This window comes from Falco rusticolus, chromosome 8 (assembly GCF_015220075.1).
Source record: "Falco rusticolus isolate bFalRus1 chromosome 8, bFalRus1.pri, whole genome shotgun sequence".
NCBI classification, from domain to species: domain Eukaryota; kingdom Metazoa; phylum Chordata; class Aves; order Falconiformes; family Falconidae; genus Falco; species Falco rusticolus.
The window spans coordinates 36,122,975-36,142,463 of NC_051194.1; the positions used below are offsets into that span (position 1 = coordinate 36,122,975).

Genomic DNA, 19,489 nt, shown 5'->3' on the forward strand with positions numbered 1-19,489 from the left:
AATGAATAGTTACTACTGAACTCCATTCTAAGTTTCATAGTCCAGACGGTAGGTCGTGACACCTTTTCAGGTTCAATTTATGCTCCTCAAGGCCTTAGAAATGTTGTTAGAGGCACCAGGAATTTGCGTACAAAGCCAACTCCAGCCTCAAGGATTACCACTCTGGTTATGTGGAGACACCAATTTAAGCTCGAGTACTTTTTAAGTGTAACTCTTGCTATAAAGTGTTTGTGGGCATTCCTGGCCTCACATCAAACATCCTAGGCACTAAGCCACACTAGATATGTTCATTCCATTGTTTCAGAGACATACAAATCAGTTCTACTGCCCTCTGTAAACGCTTATCTGCGTAGTCACTTCACAAATAAAGATGCCAAACAGTTTCTTCAACCCTAGATTACTTGGGGCTCTGGATATTGCAGGAGTTATTACTGCTCACTATGTCAACAGCACTGCTTGATGCTTTAGCAAGTTGAGCCTTCCTCAGACTACCTAACATTATAAACGCTCTAGAATTGTGCTTAAAATTAAAAAGGGGGGGAAGGAAAAGATGTTTCAAGAATGGTCGCTCCACATGCTCTTTCTAACCAGCAGCTCCAACATCAGCACAACTATTACTGCAGCCAAAATCCTACGGAACTAGTCAGGAGGTCTCAGACCCACAGCTTCCTAGCTCACCTATATGAGCTCAAAACAAGACGTTAACAACTATAACACATGGTAATGGAAAAAACAGAGCACATCACTTCTACTGCTACTGTTCATCCTATGGGTCAAAATCAGGTATATAATTAAGCAGAACAGAACGAGCACGTATATATTAAGGAAGCTTTAGAAATGTAAAACAGTGGCTAACACCTCACTCCCAATAAAGCACTATGGTATGAGACAATCCCTGCTATATAATCTGCCCTAAAGGAGAAGGAGGAAACAGAATTCTTCTTTTCCCCTCCCTTCTCGAGTAAGCGTTAAAAACTGCACCCATCTCTGACCAAATCAAAACAAAATCCACGCAGAAATTACTGCTAGTACTTCTGCTCATCCCTCCCCCTCAACAGAGTTACACCAGGAAATTTACCTTCCTTCTCAAGATGCATGCCCAGCTCAGCACAAAGATAATCCAATTCACCCAAAACACCCTGAATTAGGCCTTGGCACAACAACTACAGTAACATGCTGGAAAGTGTTCAGTGTATAAGGCACAATGACATCTAACAAAACACCCTCTCCAGCTTCAGTGAATAACAAAGATAACTATTCTTTCAGCGCCTTTCAATGACTTGTAACTGAGTGGATGTCAAATCGCATGGTCAGTTGCTACAACAAATAGATACGCCTTTACCTAACTTGTAAGCAGCAAAGAGAGCAGACAGACTGACATAAGCCAACCATATTTAAAAAATAAGCTTGCATCACTCGTACCGGTAAGTCCACGCTGACATCTGTTCCATCCAGCAGCGCCACTCGGCAGGTAATGATGGATTTTGCATCCCCAGCTGCAGGGATGTGGGTTGCAGCTCTTTGGGCCTCTCTTAGCCGTTCCTTCTCCGCATGCTTACGCATAGACCGCCGCCCAAGGGTTCGTCGGAAGAAACTCAGCATCTTTGCTAGGAAATCCAAAACAGGAAAAGAACACTTTAGTATCAGGTCTTCACAGAAAAAAGAAAAATAACAGCCCACATTTAAAGTTCTTAAAAAATGCCTGAATTTGATAAAGAGCTACGAGAGATTCAAACGGATGTTTCACTTCTTTGGATTTAAATACCTGTAGTCTTTGGCTAAGTCTTTTACTTTGAAAAAAAACCCTCAGCTTAAACCTTTGACAGAGTTGGGATGATTTTGGGGACAATCGAGAGTACACTCAGGAAAAAACAGCGATGGCGTGGATCTCGTACAATTGATGGCAATCTTTCACTAACAGCGACGCTAGTACACCTTCAACCGAACAGGGATGCTCTCCCAAAGCTGGGAAGCAGCCAAGATGTACGTACCACGGGCTGCGCTCTCGGCTGTCACGCTCCATTCCTCCCATCGAAAGCAAAGTTATACCCGACCCCTCCCGCCCCACAACTTTGCTCACGGCCGGGACGCTGGTGCCCAGCCCCCACGGGCAGGCTCTGCAGGGGCCCGGCGCAGACCGGCCCGCCGCGGCCGCCCCCCGGCCCGGCGCCGCCCGCGTCCCCGCCCGCCCGGCGATGAGTCACCCCCGAGCCGCAGCCACCGGCCGGTCTCGCCGGCTCGCAGCCCAGCCCAGCGCGCCGAAACCCGGCGCTGCCCGCCCGCCTCCCCGGGGGAGCGCGGCAAGGCACGGCCCCCGCCCCGCTCACTCCCCCGGCCGCCGGCCGGGCGCCCCCGCCCTTACATAACGCCCCGAGGCCGGCGCCCTCCCAGACGCGGCCCGCGGCCCCGCTCCCGGCCCGCCGCCCCGGGGGTCGCGCCCCGCCCTCCCCCGCCGCGGCCGCTCGAGCACCGGCGCGGCGCCGCCGACCCTCCGCGGCGGCCACAGCGGGATCCCCGCGCCGCTCACCTGGCGGCCGGCCCCGCGGCCCAGGCGGCGGGAGCGGCGCAGCCGGGAGCGGCGGGAGCGCGTCCCCGCGGCGGCTCCTCAAGGCCCTGGGGGCGAGCGGGGGGGCGGTGAGGGAGCCCCCGGCAGGGGCGGGCCTCCGAACATGGCGGAGCGACGTGGGAGGCCCCTAAACGGGCAACGACTGCCCGTCCTTCCCGCCCCCCGCTCACTCACCTGGCGGCCTCCGCGGCGGCTCCGTCCCGCCCGGCGCGGAGCGGGGCTGGCGGAGCGGGGCTGGCGGCACAGGCAGCGCACCGCACCGCTCCGCGGGGCCGTCGCCCCTTTAAAGGGGCGGATCGCGGTGGGAAAGGGGCGCCCCCGCCCCGAGCCAGGTGGTTTCGCCCAGCGGAGGGCTGCGCGGGGGGGCGGGGGCGCGGCCCGGCCCACGTGCTGCCCGGGGAGGGGGGGCACTGCGCTGGAGCCTTCGGGATGGCTTTCGAATCTCTGGAATTCGTGCGCACAGGTAGTGGCCGGTTCCCCCGGCGGCTGGGCCGGCCAGCGGGAGCAGGGAGCCGCCCCAGGCGTTAGGTTGGCAAGCAGAGGGCGGCGTCGAGCCCTGCCTGGAGGAGGACGGGGGCGAGGCACGGAGCGCAGCAGAACCATCTGCAAACCGGCGCTGTCGGCACTCCTGTGCTGAAACAAGAGCTTGATGGAAAACCGCCGTTTGTATCCTAACGCCCTTTGAAACGCGAACCCCAGCGCTGGCGCACATACTTTATCATTTTTGTCACTTGCTCCAGCCCAGGGGACAGGGCCGCGCTCCCCGGCACCAGCTGCGGCGCTCGGGGGGCCGCGCTTCGGTGCCCCGTCGGAGTACGGGAGCGCCGGTGTGCGAGGCCGGCGGGGAGGGCCCGGACAGCAACCGCAGGGCGGGCAGGGGCAGCTCGCAGTGACACTGCTCTCAGTAAACAAGCTCCAGGCTCCTTCAACACCCCGGGATAACTGGGAATCCAGCCTGTGTACAGTCCGGGAAAACAGACTGTGGCTTGTTACTGGGACGGCTTTTGCTAACGGTGACACAACGTTTTCTGCACTCGGCTCTGAAACCCAGGCTGAGGTAACCGGTCACTCACCTGCCACGCGGAGGAGCCGCCACCATGAACCACGCATCAGTACACTGCTATGGCAAAATCCGCTCCCACGCCCGAATATCCATGGAGTTAGTTTGACGTCATTTGATGAAATGGAGAAAAAAAAAAATGGAAAAAAAAAAAAAAAAGAGCCGACAGGTAATTGCCCAGTATTTGCTGATTAAGCAACAGGCTGATTTTGATGTTAAATTTCTAAAATAAATAAAACACCCCTATGTTGACAACATAGTCACCCTGTGCTACCACAAGCAGGAGGAGCAAGGCAGGCTTAGGGGAAGGTGAGGTTCAGGTTTGTGCCTTGTTATTTCCTCACAAACCTAAATCACAAAACAGGGGAACTTAGATACTTTTTATCAGAGGAGCAGGGACTATGGTTGCTCCAGGCAGTCTGTCATGAAATACACATGGGAGCTTGCAATAAAGTTCCCAAATGAAACAGACAAATTACTATATTTAAAGAGGGGGAAAATTATCTCTGAGGTTTTCAGATAGCTGATGAATCCTGTAGAGATTAACTAATTTATCCCTCCTGAGATTTTTGTCTTGCCTTTTAAGTCCTTCCATCTTTCCCTACTTTTGCTTTAAACACCCTCTCGCTTATTGGCAGCAAAGATTTCATCACAAGCTTCCATCTGGAATTTTTATTCTTCACATCACTATTCCTCATGTCCTGTTTGCGATCAGACTATAATCTCTGTTGAACACTGTCTCCAAAACACTCACTGTATAAAAGATCAATAAAGAGTTATTCTGCCATTAGTGCAAAACCTGCAGTATATGGTTTCAGGTAAAAAACTTTGGTTGATACTCTCATGCTTATTTGTACCCAACAATTTCATTCCTGATAATATAGCATCCTCTCCTAGTACTCAAATCCATGGGGCTGTATTTATGACATACAATGTCAAAAAGTAAAACACAAGATGAACATTATTTGGCATCAGAAGCATATAAAAGTAGCACAGCAAAACAGTGTGTAGAGTGACAAGAAAATCGCAAAAAATTAAATTACTAAAGCACATCTTTATTTTGCAATTAAACAATTAAGATCCACAAGTAAACTATATATATATTTCAAGTCTGTACCTAGAACAACTATTTGTCAACTGAAATTAAATATATCCACAAAATATGCATAACAGCATTTTTTCACATAATAGAATGAAATTTTACTTAAGACTAAAACAAGACTTGTTAAATGTTAATTAGCATATTTATCCTGGGAACTGCTGGTTTTCGGTAGAAGTTAGTGTATCATTTTAATGGCAAGAAATTTCATTTTATCAAAATGAGAACAAATACATAAGGCCCTTTAAAGCATACAGTAGCTGCAGTGACAAAAGCTGAATTTATTTTCACATTGTCCAGTGTTGACCAATTTCAAGTTTCCAACATTTTCAATTAATCACCCTGGCTGTTTAGCCAAGATGTTGCATTTAGTTGTGGGTTTGTTTTTTTTCCTCCCCCTCCCTCATGTGCTTTTAAACAAATTTATAGGCAAAAGTCAACTTAGGGGAAGAACCTTCCCATCCCCCCAACATTAATAAAGATACACAAGAGTTAGTATATAACAAAAGAGCTATTCAACTCCGAGATGATTTACTTCACACTTGCAGTCCATCATTCAGCAGTACGAAACTGAGATGAAATTTGGCAACTGAAAGCCGCAGCTGGAAATGCAAATCAATTACCAGAAGTAACTAGCAAAAAATATTGCCACCATCTGATTGTTAATAACGATCTACATAATATTCTTCCCTTTATATTTACACACAGTATAGCACCTGTTACAGAAAACCCCCAAACCTTACACAAACAGCCCTGCCAAATTGACTGGTTAAAATGGGATCACTGGTAAACAAACCAAAGCAAATGGAAAACAAATCCAGATATGCTGGATAAAATACAACCTTTGTTTTCTTACCTTAATTTTCCTGTAAGATTATTATGGGTTGTTACTGTGGTACCCCAATGTACTGAGATAATTGCACTGGATCGTTTATAGTCTAGTCTTTGTGGATATATTCTAGTTAAAGAAAACAACAGCTTAATGTAAACTGTTTAACCCTTTCACTCATGTCTTAGGCCCCTGGCCTAGGAGTAAAAGGGTGACAACTTCTTTAAACTTCGTTGTGCATTACCTTTAGTTATCAAAATTCAAATAAGTTAAGTAAAAAAAAATACTGATTTCCAGGTAATTGATCTAATGTTAAAAATAATGCTTAGCAGAAACATTTACAGTAAACAATACCTAATCTGCAGCTAGCTGAGAGAGATCACAGAGTTAAAATTACAAGTACCCTGTAGTTTCTATTTGCACCTTTTTTTTTTTTTTCAAATGCAAGGCTTTATATTCTTTTTAAAACAGGAAAAATGAGATGGTAGAATTATTAATACCTTATTAATATCCATTTTCTGACAATCCCTCATAAATACATGAACAACAAACCAGAAATGGCTGGAACAATAGAAAGCATTCGTACCAGGGTGTAATCTGAATAATCTCTGTACAGAGACCCATTAAACATCTCTCTCCAAACCCAATTCATTTTGTCCAATAGTTCAGTCAGTAGTAAGCATGAAATAAAGTGCTACTATTCAAACATCAAAACACTTTGAAAAAAATTACCCTTTAAAAAACATAAGCTTGCTAAATACAAAATAACACAACCAACAAACTGTCAGCCAGTCTGCAAAACCATAGTTCATGCTATAGCAGACTAGAATGCTAGATATTTTAGTGGCAAGTTTTGTTTTAAATGAGGCTACTTGTTGAAAGAAATCAAAAAGTCCTATATTTTTAATTGAAAATTTCAGCATTTTTTTTATAAAGTGATTTTTCTGCAGTTTTTACCACTGAGCTCTCAATCAGTACAACATGCCAAAGCCAACAGTCAAGAGCTTACAGCTTACGCACCAGTTAAAAACTTGTAGCTAGAGAAGCCCTATGAACTGGAAAGATGCATGCTCATGGTAACAGCCAGCACAGAGGTAGAATCCACTGATAACAAGCTGGCCTCCTTTGCAGACCACTAAACAAAAACGCAAAAAAAATAATAAAATCAGTTTCAATTTATAACTGCAGTGGGATAATACAGACTGGACAGAACAGTTACACTGAAACAAACAAACCATTTTCCCCTTGTAACAGCTTCCCAATCAACACTCATAATCCCTGCAATTTCATGCAAGATCCACATCTAATCAATGAATATCTTTTTACCAGATTTTGATTTTGGATCCTAGCACTAAAAGTAATGGAAAAGAGCTTTTCCGGTCTCAAGAGAAAAGGTGGGTACTTAAATTCACAAATACACCCAGGCAAGTGGGAACCCAAGATGTGAGCTACCAAAAGACTGCAACTGACATTAGAGGGCATCATTCCTGCACTTTGTGGAAGTCCAAATATGCAAAATTTTAATTTGGATGATAACCCAATCCCTCCCTTTTATCCTCAGGGCCGAGGGTCTTGAAGATTACCTGCATAGTAGCCCTACAGTCAAAACTACAGCATACACATTGTACAACATGCTTTGGGAATTGGTGGATCCATAGTTTTTCATGCTCATGCTAATTCCCTGAGCCATCAAACGTCACCCACACACCTGCACACACACTGCAGAAGCATAGAAATATCACACAGTTCAGCTCCAGCAACTCCATGCCAGACCTTCCCTACCTCCCGTCTCCCTGGGCAGTGCAACTGCAGCAGGTCCGCTGCATTTGGGCCCTTCTATGGGTACCACAAAGCTTTTTGGAAGGTGTCCAGGGAAAGCTGCCGGCTACACAGGTTCCGTAACAAACTCCTCATGTTCCTGTATCTCCCAACTGCTTTCTCTAAAAGATGGTGTGCCAGACTGTAATCAGAGATGCTATAAGTGGTACCGCTTTACCTATACGGGACATAAGCTTTCAAGACTTAACAGAGAAATGTGGAAGAAACATCAGACAGCATTAACTCTAGTGAGAAGAAAACCCCACAGGCTTCCTGTTTTTCATAACTGGGAAAAAATATATAAAAATAAAATGCATAAAAGCAGTATTTTACTGTTTAAGACTTGCAAGTTATTTAAAATAACAAATGCTTCCAAATTCAGCATAAATGAATTCTTCAGCTCAGTCATCTGGTATATCTAAAGCAGTATTTCTCAGAGTGGATTGGCTGACAATCTGTAGGTGGTTTATTAATCAACACCTGCATCTTACTTCATATCTAGCAAAAATAAAAAATGCCCCCAAAACACTCAAAGCCCCCACTAGAGCCCCATGTCTTTCTACTAAAAAAACCCTTAAAAATCCACTTTAAACAAGAGATGGTAGTGGTAGTTTTCAATCCGAACCTAACAGGAAAACAAAAGTCTTAACATTATACATTGGCACAAAATTGTCAGAATATTGCTCTTATTTACAATGAATATTTTTTTTTCTTTTTTTTTTTTTTTTAACTGGATTCGTACTATGGAAGTGTTACAAACATACTCTTTCCCACACCCACCCAATATTTTTCCTAATCAAATGGTATGAAAATAATTATTCATAAAATCCAACAGTCATAACACCAATCACATATAGGTCTATAGGTCATTATGTCTGAAAGATACATTCATGTTTTGTACAGCATGAAACATACAAAAACTTCTTTTAAAAACTCTTAAGGATGATACAGATCTTCATAACCCAAAGTAAAATATTTAGCAGTTCAGCTTTTTTTGGCCATATAAAAATATTTTAAAGGCCATTTATACCACAACAGGTAGGAACATTTGAACAAATGATTTATGGTGCAGAAAGGCTTCAATGCTATTCTCTTTCCCTTTTATTTCTCTTTATTTTCAATCAGGTTTTGGTTACCACTATCCTGGATTTGGAGAAGCCAAAAAGCCACTGAGTCCCTGATGGCCAATTATCTAAGAATAGTTACTTTTTTCCAATTTTTTTCCCAGTGCAACTAGTTATATACATTACAAATCAGTTTAAGTCAGTGCAGAGCAGGATTTTGAAGAGAGCAATTATTTTTGCCTCTGTTTGTAATCAAAGCAGTAATGACAGATGACCAATACATATCCCACACTTAATTGTGGTATAAATGGGTCTTTTGAACTCAAATTGCTTTGGCAACTTTACATAAGAATATTTAAATATGTGACATACCAACACTATATAATGTTGCTATAAACTCCATTTCAGTTTTCCCTCCGAATAAAAGGGCAAATGCTACTTTCATTTACAACTTGAAGAAAATTTATTTCAATAAAATGGATTAATTGTAAGTGCTGAGTTTAAAATAACCTTCCAACTAGCCAGCGTCTCAGCTAATAATCTCATCACGTGGAAGTTAAAGAAGAATTCTAAAGAAGAATTTTGTTTTGTTGCAAATGGCTTTAACTAAAACTGAGATTAAAGCTACCTTATTTCTCTTTTTCAGTTTATCAGATCCAGAGATTCTTGTAAGATTAATTTTTCACTGAGGGATAATATCGATTTAAGCATCAAACCTAGAAATGTAAGTAACAGGGCCACAGACCACCTAATATTATTTTGTTTTCTAAAAATATTTAAAACTCTATCTTCCATTTGGCATTGTGGTTCACATTTATCACTGAAGTCATAAGCCAGGATTTCACTTTGTCTGAATCCCTTCTCATTTAATAATTCATAGCTGATCTCTTTCAAATGTCCATAGAACACAGTATATTATATAATATAATTCTTTGATAGTTAAAAATTATTTAGTGTAGAACTTTCCATTTTAATTCTATGCTCTATATAGCTTACAACAAGATTTACTGGATAAACATTTTCAGGAAACCAATACAATAAATTAAAACTTTTAAATAGAGGGTACAAAGTTATGTTGTCACAGGGCAGTCAAAGAAGTGACTGATTTTTTTCTTACAGTATATTACACTGGATACCTTGCTTCTGACTTGTTTTTCCTATACTGGAAAAATGTTAAAAAACTGGGACATTTATGTATCTTTAGAACGAGTTCAGATACTGTATCAGACAGATATTTCTTACACATCTTCTACCAAATTAAGTAAGAAGCAACCCATATCAACTGGAACAATTTTGCACAAGCATAACAGAAGGGGACTGGGGTCACTATGGAATTAAAATAAAGTTCTGGGAAAACTTCATAGTGTTCTCCTCCCTTCCCCCCACTCAAACAATTAAATAAAAGGCAGACCTGTACGAACATGGCTTGAAATCAACTATGAGGACTTAATTGGTTAAGAGATGATGGAACTAAATCACATCTGATTGTAAGTTCAACTTAATTATCAGTGCTGTTAAAGAGTTATGTTCTAATCAAGTAAGACAGCTATTCTCAATAGAAGGATAAAACATTGTATCAGTTCCTAATGACCTACCAGCATTTCATAGTAAGCTGCTAGTAAGTTACTAGTTGGAAGGAATGAAGGAATGTGTCAGATTTTTCACATAGTTACAATACAGCAGCATACAATGCTCATTCATTAAGTTGGCAGAGGTGCTTTTGCTACCGAGAATAGCACGCAGGTACTTGTATAAGGAAAGAGGGAATGGTATTTCCATGACCCCTTGCGGTAACACATTCCAAGCACCAAGGGCCGTTTTTAAAATCTGAACCCATTAAGATAAATATGACAGGACAATACCACCCCCACAGAATCATGAGTGCCTTTCACTGGATGTACGCTGTAAGTCTCAAGGCACTTAAGGGGTTAAGACATAATGCATGCACTAGTTCCCATCACGTACTCTTGTCACACGAATCAGAATACACCAGTGTATGACACACAAGCTGTGTCAAAGAAATGCTGTTTATTTTTTTATTATTATTTTTATTGTTATCATTATTATTATTATTTTGTACAAGATGCTGGTAAGTGGGCATTATGCAGCTACTGCTGGGTTAACACAGACGCCAGCTTTCCTCTAATAACCAGCTGGTCTCTAGTAAGGGTGTAGGACTAAGTGTGCTGCATCAGTAGGCAGTGTGTATCTATCTAGTATCGGCAATATTGCTAATGTTGTAAAAAACAAAACAGTGAGATTCTGTACATAGTAAATAAACCTAGCACTGGAAAAAGACCATGGCTTAGTGTGTTTTTTCATTTGTTTTTCATTTTAAGAGACACGGGTGTAAAACAGAGTGAAATAATTCCAAGCCTTGTTTGTAGCAATTCAACCAGAAGCGCAGTATATGGCACTACAATGAAATATCGTAGATTACCCTGAACACAATTAGTTCTTTCAGTTTATGGTTTGTTTGGAGCAAAGCACGAAAATAAAGTCTTCAAATATATGAAGGTTAGAAGAGTTTCAGAGACTGATTTTGTTTCAACGTAAAGTGCAACAGTGCTGAAGTTTTCAAAGTCCTTTGTCAATTCTTTGCTGTACTTCACTATCATTTCCTGCAAGCAGTAATACGGCACGACGAATGCTGCCAGTTCATTATAGAGGACAAGATTCCTCAATTGATATCCTATGTTTTTTTGCTCTTTACTTATGCAGTGATGGTTGTAAAGGTTTAATAAATCCTTCTTCATACACCTTCAAAATAGCTTCACATACAAATCTGTATTGACTCTGAAAAGGAAAGCAGATTCAGTAAATTGAAAAGAAATGTAATTGAAGCATGTCATTTGGAAGCAGAAAAGGACTCTAAGATTTCCCCATCCCATTCTCTTTGACAGGCCAAGAACTGTGCTTCAAAGTTACTTTAAGAAGCACAAAGCAACAGGAACTTTATATTAGAACATCTTGCTTCTCAGCAGAAAAATGGGATGAATGGCATATTTGAAATACATACCAAAAGTCATACCCACAAAACCAGCACTATTATTACAACATCACTTATTTTGCAATCTTCTGCTCTTCATTTCACTGCTGAAGTTTCACTGACCTGAGGTTTTCATGCACTTGGGATTTAGAAGACATAGTTTCAAAGCACTTTTTCATACATTAATTCTGGCATGTTAGTGGCACCTCCGTCTCAGAATTTCATAAAGAAGAAAATTGTTCCATGTTTTAAAAAGCCAGAAGTCCAGTTTCTAAACATTATATAATGTTTTAGATATTTAATACATTTAGCCAATGTATTCAAGTCTCGCACCTGCATACACAGACATCAGTAATATTTTGTTTTACACAAATAATAGTTAAAAAACCCAAATAGTAATCAAATTGGAATATAATGACAATAAAATTAAATAAAATCACTATTTTGTAAGAGACCATGACTAACACTGAATACTGCATAACAGTGTATATGCTGGTCAGAAAGCCAGAATGCTTTCCTTTTCAGTGTCCTGTAATATCCCTCTGCATGGAGTGATTAGTGATGTCAGATCTTAAATGGGCACAGTAACAGATTTAGTAACAGAATCATTATTTACTGTATTGTTGCATGAATACTAAAATAGTTAAATTTATACATATTTGTGTAAAATACTTATTTTGCTTCCAGTGCTACCGAAGGAGACTTTGCACTCTCCAACAGACACCCACCCGTAGGGCCATCTTGTGGTCACTGAACGAATCTTTCAAGATACACAAAATCGGGAAGAGCGTGCCAAAGCAGAAATTGTAATCGCTGATCTTTATGAAATCTTAAAGAAAAGCACTTTAAGTCTTCTATTATCCTTTCTCCCTCTGATGCAGTAAACGCCTGAGTTTCACCGAAGTTAAACCCCTTACCACTGCACATCCTACATTTACTAATAAAACTCTCTTCCTCTCTACGTATGCTAGACAGATATGCTATTCATACTGTACAGTCACCACAAACAGCAAGAGACATCCTTTGTTATTTTTCATGTATGGTCATCATCTTCCTCATCTTTCCTAGCTAGCTAAATGATACAACTTTTTTTTAGGGGAACATGAATACTGGACAGCAGCACTGAATGACAGATGACCTAGAAATGGATGCCCATGTGTACTTTTTGTCAGTCTGAATACTCTCTGAAGAGCACAAAAGGTTTATTCAAATTTGATTAGAGGAATAGCAGCAGGGACATGAAAATTAATACAGTAACTACCTACCTTCAGGTAATTGTGGGAGAGATTTAATACTGTCCCCTAGTCCCTTTCCTCTTTCAAAATACTTTCTCTTTAAATTATATATCCTATGAGTAAACTATAAAACTAATTACTGATTCAAAAAAAGTTGAACTGTTCAAAGCCTGGAACAATCAAGACTCCAAGCCTCTTTTTTTTTTTTAAAAAAAAAAAAAAAAGACAACATAGACCCATCTTTTAACCCTTTTTAGGTATTTTTAAAAAATGTAAACACAAACTACCCTCAGAGATATGCAACATCTGACTGATACAAATAAAATGTTTCTAAATCTGTTCTAAAACTTTTAGAGTTCTGAAATATCACACATTAAAGCAACATTGCAATTATCTCAAAAATCTCCAAATATTATAGCTCCAGGAAAAATTCCAGCATCTTAAGATGTATCAGATGTGAAGGCACCAAAAGAATCCTGGTGGCAAGTCACTTTTTTTCTTTAGACTAAACTTAAAGTTACTTTGATATATCTCACATCAGATTTAATTACACTGATTTTTAAAAATATTATTTCTCTCATTATTTCCCTTTAAGTCACTACAGGGCAGAGTTAAGGCTTGTTGGGTTTTTTTGCCTTAATTATAATGAAATCACTGAATTGCATCACTGAAGATGTTTCTTGCGTGTCTTCAATCTTTCTGTTTTTACCTTTTAACACTACTCCCATTCTTAACACCTGGAATGAGACTCCTGCTTTCTCTGCTGAGTGATTTTTACACTACCAAAAAATGGCCCTTTTTGATATGAATTGCCAGGTATTTCTGAATCAGCTGCTGCTTTTTTCAAGGTTTATTTGTAGAAATTTAAAGAATTTATCCTTTCCAATAACCTCAGCAATTTACTCCTGCCTGGAGCCAAGGCTACAGCTACACTGGGTAAAGATGACCTCTGTGCAATATGACCAAACAGCAAGTAGATTAAAAATCCATCTAATGATACGACTAGGTAATAGGAAATTATTCTTCTGCAACAGAACAGCAAGTATGATACTCACAGGTGTTTGGATCATCATGGCTCTTTGATCTCTCATGGTTCTTACAATATCTAATGGATAAACAGGCTGATTGCACTCAATGAGACACATAGCTGTCTCCATAGTGATAAGAACTCCTGTCCGTCCAATCCCAGCACTGAAAAAAACCAACAAAAAACCCAAAATGGAAAGTGAAACAAAGTGTCTGGAATATAGTTCATACTTAAAGACCTTCCTTCTCAAGAATTCTCAATGAATGATAGTTATGATTCCCATAATACTAGTAGGGTTAGACAGATTGTGTCACTGGAAGCCTCCATCCTGCTTGAACAGAGCAAAAAAAAAAAAAAAAAAATCAGCACAGAATTGTCAATCCTTTGGAGACTGTCTTAACCCAGCCTTTCACTTGAGCAGGATTTACAAACAAGTATCTGTTCATACCATATTATAAATCATACTGATATCCAGATGATTACAAAACACAGAGATTCCTAGCATACACTGTGCGCTTGGTGTCAATTTGACCATTACTGGAATGATGGTCACTAGAATGTTGGGCTGGCTTGATGAAACCATGTTCATGTTCTTGAAGTGATCCATACCTTCATATTTCAGAATAAGGAATAGAACAATTACTAGAAACCTTTGGAGGATGACAGTAATGATAATTTTCTTAATATTAAAAAGTACTAGAGATCTAACTTGTGTAGCTTGAAAAGGAACATGTAATAGCAATCCCATCCAATACAAGGAAGAACCGCATCATATACATCTCAGAATGGAAAAATGTCTAAGAGAGCCTACACGAATCATCTTTAGCTTAAAAACACGTCTACAGATTCATCTGCATTGTTTTACATATATATACACTTTTCCACAAATCGCAATCCTTAAACAATTGAATTTTTAACCTTGAACTTGATTATCAGCTTCAAATTCAGATTCTTCATATTCAAGAAAATTGTTACGCTTTTGAAATAGAAAACCAATGTTTCTCCATATTTGAAGACAAGACCAAATCCATATTTTCAATACCCAACACCTTCTCAACTCAGCTAGTATTTCAGTCTATAAATGAAAGTGCTTCTAAATTAATTAATATAAACATTCCAAACTTTGAAACTTAATTGTTCTGATTTTGAAGCATAACTTCTAATTAACCCTGGCCAATCTACTACTTTAAATCTTTGCCCAGAAGGTGGCATTAATACTACTATATATTTCAGGGATGCCATGAGAATTTTATGACAAGAGGTCAATGTACTGGTTATATGCGATTATTCAATAGTGGTTTATATGTACAGAATTTATATGCAGAATGGTTTACCAAACCCAAACAGGAGCAGTATCTGTTCAAAGAACCTAATGACTCATTTTACAACTTCAAAAGATTCAAAGAAGGGCAACAACAATGGAAAGTGTGATAGTTTCCATATGATAAATATGAAGTAGACTAGGACTTTTCAGCTTGGAAAAATAAGTCACTGACTGGTGGAGGGGAACACTGACACAGGACATGAAAATCACGAAAGACATGGACAGGATGGGTGGCTCACCATCACACCTAGACAAAAATTAGAAACTGTTCAACTGAACTAGTAGGAGCCGTGTGAAAATAAAAACACATGAACACAAGCTTAGAAATTCATGTTTTAAGTAGTTCATAACAAAAACGTTTCCAATTTCTTAAAGGTTTTGTTGCTTTTTATCTTTCTGGGTTTTTTGGTTTTGTTTTTAAACTACTATTGCACAAAAGAATAGTGTGCTCTACTAGCTACTTGGATTTCCCACACACTAAAGCTGGTGGCTTAGTTCTGAAAACAAGTTTCACCATTTTGTTGTACTAATGCCTTGTCCTATTACACTGAACAGATGTTAAAAATAGTGTGTACGCACAACAGAGAAGAACCCTGGGCTCCTTCAGCTTGACTAACTAGTGGAATTTGGTTATGCTTCCCAACAGCCACCAAGTTAGGTCAATTAAGTAAATTATGTTGAACTGTGATATTCTGTCTCTTCTGTGAAAGATTAAACTGTTATCAATGTTGGTACTGAAATTATCTGTGGAGCTGAATTGATGACTCATTGAGATGAATTAAACTGTTCATACTCTCCAAAGTTGTTCTGCCAGTGTCTCTGCATACTTGCCCACTTTATATTGTACAAGTTGTATTTGTTTGATATTTTCATTATTTGCTCACAAATATATCGACCAGAAGAACATCAATAATGAAAGTTAAAGAGCAATATAGTATCATTTAAGACAGTGGCATTCTGCTACTGGTTTCCATAGTTAATAAAATATACCCTGACATATATTTCAGCATAAAGCAGAAAAGCAAGCAAAACCAATAAATACAATTTCTGATACACAAAGCATTAAAAAGAGAAAACATTTTTCTTTCATCTTCTTCAATAAATACCTTCTTTACTTGTGGATTACATAGTCTTTAAACTTATTTTATCCCTTAAAACTCTCAGCTTGTCTCTGAAACAGGAACAATGCACACCTGACTCAGGAACAATGACAGGGGAGTAATCAGGAATTTAGAGTTCAAATTTATTCACAGAACCGTTCATCAAGAATTGGTATAGCACATGTTCATTTGAAGACATTTGGCATTATGGATTATTATAGTTTACTAATCAGGTGTTTTAAAGGATTAAGATTTTGGAATTTACTATAGGATTGTAGAATGCTATTATTAACTACTTGACAAGAAAAACAAACACATTTCATGTGTACATAAAAATCTGATAAGAGTTATTTTAATTTATGACACAAGTAAATTGTTGAGGAAAATGTGTCATCTTAATGTATGTATCAAAATATCATGTAGCCTAAGACTGCAGACTTGAAAGTGTCTTTTATTTAATCATTGCATATACCACCCACAATTTCTGCTATGGATTATTTATACTGCTATTCTGGAGTTTCGTAGAACAGTCACCATGAGGAAAGGATTCCTCAGTATCTTTTGACATTTCCCAGAATTATTACACAGACTGTTAGACAAGCATTTAAAGTGTAAACAAAAAAAAAAGTCCCAAAACAACATCCCTGCACAGCTCAATGTATGTAGATACTCAGTTTTTCTTATCGAAATGTGATACAATTTTCAGTAACTATTTAATTTAAATGTCCTCCCCAAAGTAGATACAATTAAATGTTTATTTCAACAAAAAAGCACAGAAACGATATTTGATGATAAATAATTTTAGTTGGGAAAAAATGGATACCTGCAATGAACAACAACAGGTTCCTCTCTGCCAGCCCTCTTCTTTCGCACAAGACACACAAAATCCAGGAAATCGCTGGAATCATCAGGAACCCCATGATCAGGCCATGCTATATACTGGATTTGGGTTAATTGGCGGCTTTCCTCTTTCTAAGCAGAAAGATGAAATTTATTCAACATTAAATCAGGTCCCGTTAAAAAAAATAAAGCCAAAAAAAAAAATTTAAAAAAGTATCAATGGTACATTTACAGCAACTTGTACTTGTCATAGAAGTGGCTTCAGGCAACTAGTAGCACTTTATTAGTGTTAAATATTGCTCATCCCAGATTTTAGATTTTTCTTTTTTTCTTAAAAACAAAAAAGGCAATCCACAAATGTTTGCATTTTCAACAGGTTAAAAAAAAATACATGCCATGTAATAGCAAAGCAATTCAAGGATATCAATGATGTATCTGAACACTAGATGCACAAGAAGGTGATCAAATTTTTAGCAAAACTAATTTAACAGAAAAAGGAACTGTCTTACTAGATCAAATGACAGAATTGGGGTAGGGTGGGGAGAGGCAGTACTTTCAGACATAAAAACTTTCAGACCCCATGTGAACAGCAGCATTGTCTTGGCTTTATCTGCATCTCAATTTTATCCAGTGTACTAAACTACAAAGAAGATGCAAAATCACTGTTTTCTACTTCCTCCTGCCCCTTGCTCTACTAACACAATCTGCCTCTGGTTAGCAGAGAAGACAGGCCTTAAAATCAGTATAAAAGTAGCATTTCAAAGAACAGGAGTTACTGCACTTTAAACAACTTCTAGGCACAGAATAATTTTGAGAGATTCCACTACTGATAACAAATAAGCAAATGTCTCAACAGGACACAGGGAAGGAATTTTAACTCCAAACTGACTAAAAGGCAGCTCTATACACCCAGCGTCTCAGCTGGTAGCCCAAACAGTGAGAAATGAGTACATGAACTAAATTCCAGATACTCATTTCCAAACTCTTCTGAGATTGAAATGCTGGCTAAGGAGTCTCTGAAAACTACAGATGCCCTGAAAATCACAAAATGCACGTTTGAGAAGGTCCTTGTTTACATGTAGCCACCAATCCCAATTCATCTTTCTCTCAGCAGGATTTATCTTCCATCTACTTGCACGTACCCTTCATGATGGAATTATTAAGAACTCTTTGCCTCTACAAAGACAGATTTTCAGTTGCAATAATGAAATACCTCTACGGTCTCATGTTTTGAAAATATCAAGGGAATCACAAGTTTCTCAACTTCTTTAATTACTCTTTTTCTTTGGCTAGGGCATGAAAGACACCAACAAAGACTTTTAAGACAAATAATACATCTTTAGTGCGATTTAAATCCCATTAATATGATTATGGAAACTGAAACTTTGTGCTATTTTGCTAGAAAAAGGTTTTTTATCATTCTATAAGCAGATTTTATACTATAAGTATGTGGCAGTATGAGTATTTTTCTAAAGGCTTCTAGAAATAAACGCTTATGTGGATATGCCGCAAAGTTGAAAAGAAAGTCTGAACAGGTTTTAGCTAGTCTGTGAGGTTTCCACAGTTTAATACTTAAAAATATATTATGATTTTACCTCTAGATTAGTCAATGTCATTTCTCGAAAGACATAAGCAGGATTTCCTTCTTCTGAATGGCAGGTAATCTGGAAATTCCCATATGATGAGCTTCCTGATGGCTCTGGCCAGTACTGATGGCATTTAACCTAAGGTCAACACATTTTTAAAGATGCCTGTGTTTAAATTCACAGCATATTATTTTCATTCTCTCCAGTTCCTTATGCTTTTGTTAAAGACTATTTTGATCGTTTTGCAATAACTATTAATTTACTTACCAAATTGACTGTGTTACTTAATTGTTTATAAAACAAGGTATCACAGAGATTTCCTGGTTCTCTTTTCAAGAGAACACATGCACCAGCTCTTGAGGTTAGTTTAACTGAAGATGGATGCCTTTAACTTTTGTTACAATTTAAAAAGAAAAAGTATATATATAAATATTCCATCTTAAGACTTGAGTGAAAAAGATGCTGCTTTATAAACATTTCTGACCTCCAAAATCCTAATCTAATTTTCTCAAAGCACATTTATATGAGAAAAGAACAAAGGGGGGAAAAAAAGGTGACAAGCAAAAATAAAAATTGCTAAACTAATGCAGAAATCAGGGGGATGCAGATGGTAGACTTCAAAGGTTCTTGGTCAAGTCATCAAATGTGAATGAATACTTCAAACACTAAAGTTTTCAGATATATTGCTTAAATGCCTAATTACAGAGGTCATTTCAGCTCAAGTGTACTTTTATTTTTCCAACCCACCTGGCGATTCTTTAAAAGCAGCCAGATTTGCAGACTTCCTGCTCCACTGAGACATCCTGGCATGCAGTGGGATAGTGATGTCAGTAGCCTCATGATCAGCTTTAGAGCAGGGAGTCTGCCTATGGGTATAAGACAGATAAGTCCTTTTATTTCATTATTAAGCAGCTCTCCGAAGAACTCCACAAATATCATTACTGAAGGGGTG

The 19,489-nt window shown here is 39.1% G+C and overlaps 2 protein-coding genes across 10 annotated transcripts in view; both read right to left on the minus strand.

Moving 5' to 3' along the window:
* The window catches only part of EPB41L5 (erythrocyte membrane protein band 4.1 like 5), a 56,913-nt gene extending 53,222 nt beyond the window's left edge, over positions 1-3,691 (minus strand). For 2 of the 8 annotated variants that reach the window (XM_037396812.1, XM_037396805.1), the window contains exons 1-2: positions 3,640-3,691; positions 1,417-1,607 (exon numbers count right to left, since the gene is read on the minus strand). In XM_037396812.1, coding sequence (XP_037252709.1) covers positions 1,417-1,607; positions 3,640-3,676 — 228 coding nt within the window. In that variant the 5' untranslated portion in view covers positions 3,677-3,691. Of the gene's footprint in view, positions 1-1,416; positions 1,608-1,991; positions 2,070-2,204; positions 2,272-2,527; positions 2,645-2,740; positions 3,207-3,639 lie in introns of those variants that run through there. The other 6 variants (XM_037396811.1, XM_037396806.1, XM_037396807.1 and 3 more) reach the window with 6 other exon arrangements.
* A 969-nt stretch (positions 3,692-4,660) lies between these two features.
* PTPN4 (protein tyrosine phosphatase non-receptor type 4) overlaps positions 4,661-19,489 on the minus strand; it is a 117,613-nt gene continuing 102,784 nt past the window's right edge. Inside the window, exons 24-28 of one of the 2 annotated variants that reach the window (XR_005105866.1) lie at positions 19,285-19,403; positions 18,547-18,675; positions 16,935-17,083; positions 13,716-13,851; positions 4,661-11,232 (exon numbers count right to left, since the gene is read on the minus strand). Coding sequence is in view for 1 of the 2 variants with exons in the window: in XM_037398349.1 (XP_037254246.1) it covers positions 11,146-11,232; positions 13,716-13,851; positions 16,935-17,083; positions 18,547-18,675 (501 nt within the window). In the remaining variant the exon portion in view is untranslated. The remainder of the gene's footprint in view (positions 11,233-13,715; positions 13,852-16,934; positions 17,084-18,546; positions 18,676-19,284; positions 19,404-19,489) is intronic. The other variant, XM_037398349.1, reaches the window with a different exon arrangement.